The 3,817-nt window shown below is 41.4% G+C and overlaps 1 protein-coding gene across 3 annotated transcripts in view; it reads right to left on the bottom strand.

Moving 5' to 3' along the window:
* Positions 1-2,713: 2,713 nt before the first annotated feature.
* Positions 2,714-3,817, bottom strand: part of MAP2K6 (mitogen-activated protein kinase kinase 6) — a 104,488-nt gene continuing 103,384 nt past the window's right edge. For all 3 annotated transcript variants that reach the window (XM_002924218.4, XM_034640117.1, XM_019804844.2), the window contains exon 12: positions 2,714-3,073. In XM_002924218.4, the coding sequence (XP_002924264.2) occupies positions 2,996-3,073 (78 nt within the window). In that variant the 3' untranslated portion in view covers positions 2,714-2,995. The remainder of the gene's footprint in view (positions 3,074-3,817) is intronic.

Genomic DNA, 3,817 nt, shown 5'->3' with positions numbered 1-3,817 from the left:
TGTTAAATACTATGAAAACATGAGCTCCTCCATGTCTCCTTTGTGATCACTTTCCAAAGACACTAAATCAAGTGCCCTTGGCGAAACCAGGAGCCCCTTTAGTCTCAATGCTGGCTTCCTTGCATGCTGAGTCTAATGAGTATCTCATGTCCCCAACTAGGACATCCGACGTGGCAGGACTGATTAACGGCAAAGGAAGGCAGGATCACAATTAAAAAGCTAACCACCCAGAGGCGAGCAATAACAATAATAATGACACACAACGAGCCCAGTTAAGAGAGAGATCGAGTCACCTGCATGTATGTACAGGAGACCTGCAACTCACAACTTAAATATGGTTTGTGTATCTCCATCTTTGTTTTAAAATTAGTTTAGAACTTATAACAGTTCTCAAAAAAATAAAAAAACCCACATTCTAGAATTTAGACTCCTAAGACTATCAAGTCATTCTATTTTAGCACAGAGGACATCTAATCACCATGGAGCACATCACTTCTATGGGGAAAACGTATCCCAAGTTTTGAATCAGTATTCCGGGAACAGGCTGTCTCTGACAGTGTGGCAAAGATGTTCCCATTGATGTGGATGGGGAAAGAAGTGCAGGATTTGTTTCTCTCTGCCAATGTTCCAGAGAAATCGTAGGTGGATTCTCTCTTTGGGAGGTTCTAGACCAGTGTCCTCAACCATGCCGTACATCAGAATCACAAACAGCGTGTGAAAAAGACCAATTCTCAGGCCCCACCCTGCACCACTGAAACCCAGCCTTGGCACCGGAAGAGCTGACCAGCTCCCAGGGATTCCAGTGTGCACGAGGCTGAGAACCATCGACAAAGTCCTCCACTACCTCCGTATGACTCTTTTGCAAGCTGAGGCCCTGCGCCCACACACTGGAGAGGCATACACAGGTGAACACACCCGGTTAAGAATATTTCTAAGTAGAAACACACTGAACAACAGGTAAGAGTTATCTGACTCTGACCAGAAAGATGTTTTGCTTTATATATTTCACCAAAAGCTGTCATAGAATGGAATCACCTCCGATTTTTTTCTACTACTTGCTTTTTTTCATAAGATGGATGATGGAAAGAAGGAATATAATTGTGGTGTTTTTGGTTTTTTTCTCTTGATCTCAGAGAAAATGCCAGATTTAGGAAGCTGGGTGGGAGACTGAATGGCCAAATTAGTAAGATAGCACACCCTTTCTGGCTGGAAAAAGATGAGGACAGAGGTAGCTTTCAAGAAGATGAAACTATGTTTGATCAGACAGGTATGTCTCGGAACTGGATACAAAGAAGTGTATGGAAATACCATACTCACTCAGGGCAACTGCAATGAGCGAGACAAAGGTCAAGTACAAGGGGAAAATGCAGACACAGAAAAATAAGTAATAGCACTTCAAACTCTAAAAGGGGAAGAAGGGAGGATTTTAGGGAGCAATAATCCCCATACCTGTGACCTAGAGGCAAAAAAAGAAACAGAGTGAGTTCTCGTCTTCCTTTTTTATGCGAATTCTCCATCCTCATCCTCCAAGAATAGCCTTATATCAACCCAATGTCCAAAAGCAATGTTTCCTGGCTATTACCAGTCTATAATTTCCCTGTATCACTTCACTCCTTTTTCCCCAAGGAACCTAGAGAACCCACGTGCACATTTAGCCATAAGAAAGACCTTTCATTGCATTGTCCACCTGCCAGGGACCCACAAGGGCACCAGCCTCCTCCAGAGGAACGAGCTATTGTGTGCTGCTGGAGAAAAACGTGGCCTCCTCCACTGGTGGGAATTTGGCAGTCCATTCCAAGGAACGAATTCAACCCTCCGCATGAACTCCTCACCTTATCAAAGAACTTCCATTGTCTTCTATTGCAGCCCTCCCGTTAACAGTAAGGCTTCTTTATTGAACAAGAAAACAAAACAAAAAAAGAAGGAGAAAGCAAAAGGGTATGTTAAGGATTGCCACAAAGTCAATCCTTGGGGCTTATACAACGTAAGGAGGGGCAGAAGCAGAAGGCACCGATTGCTCTGTGTGGTTCGACATGATTTCTCCTCTCAGAATTGACACACCTCCTCCTCACTAAATAGAGATGTTCCCAGAAGCCACTAAGAAGAGCTTGTGACTTATCAAACACACACACACACACACACACACACCCCCCGAAGGAGAGATAGGTGGTATAAAGTTGCATCACAAATCACATTCCATTAATACCACAAATGCCAAGAGAACCAAATTCGTGACTCTGAGATGTGATCAAAGTGATTTTATGTTTTCCCAAGTTAGGAAAAGGGTATGACTGGGCTGCCTCGCCACTTCACCTGAAACATTGTGGTTATGACCCAGGAGTTGAGCAGAAATCCGAGGACGTGGCCAACAGCCACGACAGCTGGAGTAGGCGGGTTACAAGAAGAGCTCCTTGTTGATATCGTTATAATACTCTTAAAGATGCATATTAAATAATTTCTTCTGGACCATAGATACGATTGAACTTAAAAAATAAAAGCCCTATAAATACTGCCAACCCAACCTTGTCTTTTGTATCTCCCCCCTTGCATAAAATGGAATCTTTTCAATCAAGCGCTGGAACATAAATATTAAAATAATAAGTGGGACAAACTACAGATCTACTTACAATTTCATCACTACGATAGCACCTTGTGACCAGGGCCAATGCATTCGTTTCGTAAAGAACAAGAGAAGTCTGAGAAGCTTAAGGACTCATATGACACCTCATTAAATATTTAATCACCTTTTTAAGTCCTAAGCCTTTGTCATATTTCATCCATCTAGACAGTTCATTCTATACTAGAGATTCCAAGGCCCCCTCTGGAGGGGGGGAAAAAAAAGAAAGAAAATGGGGAGAGGAAAAAAAAAAAAAACCTTCTGAGAGGCAGGATTAAATTATCTCAAAGATGAGTTTCTATTGGCGCTTTAGTGAACCTGCCTCACCCTGTAATCCCACCAATCCACAGGAGGGCCAACCGACTGAGTCCACGGTACTTAGTCTCCAAGAATCAGTTTTACAAAAGATGCCACGTCTGTTGCTTTGGATTCGTGTAGGGTGAAAAATGGATGTTGCTGGGAAAGAAAAGAAAGACATACAGTATTAATATTCATCACTGACAATATATGAGATTAGCAACTTCACAGATGTGTCTGGTAAACACAGTCAAACAACTCCTATTGGGGTTAATATGAACTCTTCCTACCTCTTTCCAAATCAAGTACACATCTAGCGATGTGGACATTTTAAAGATACCTTGTATCTTTCATTGTACCCCTTCCAGGTTGGCATCTGTTTCCACTACGGAGTAACTACTTAGCAAAATAAATCTGCAATTAAGCTACATAAATCCCATCTGTGGTGAAACACAAGGATTTGGCCAAAGACAGTCCAAACCCTGATTTAGCAATAACCCTGTCCCCTACAAAGTCATTGTAGACTGATACAGTGGTAAAATCATGAGAAATTTCATAGATTTATGTACATCGATTTCTCAGGAAATGGATGGCAGAATGAGAAACCAGCTTTGCGACACAGTATATGGCAAGGCATGGCTTTCCCTTGATGCTGGAGAGCTGGTTTGGACTGAAACAGTTAACAAAGCCACTCTCGAAGCCACATCGACAGCCACAAGTTATACTAATGTCTCTCTTGATGAAGAGTTGACCCATCTGGAAAATGATGTCGACTGCCAAACTCTAGGTATGTGCAGAGAAATTCAACTTGGAGATTAAAGATCGAAAAGCAAAAAAAAAAAAAAAAAAAAAAAAAAAAAAAAAAAAAAAAAAAAAAAAAAAAAAAAAAAAAAAAAAAAAAAA

This window comes from Ailuropoda melanoleuca, chromosome 13, assembly GCF_002007445.2.
Source record: "Ailuropoda melanoleuca isolate Jingjing chromosome 13, ASM200744v2, whole genome shotgun sequence".
Taxonomy (NCBI): domain Eukaryota; kingdom Metazoa; phylum Chordata; class Mammalia; order Carnivora; family Ursidae; genus Ailuropoda; species Ailuropoda melanoleuca.
The sequence above is the reverse complement of the archived record's forward strand: the minus strand, read 5'-3'. Positions and strand labels throughout refer to the sequence as shown.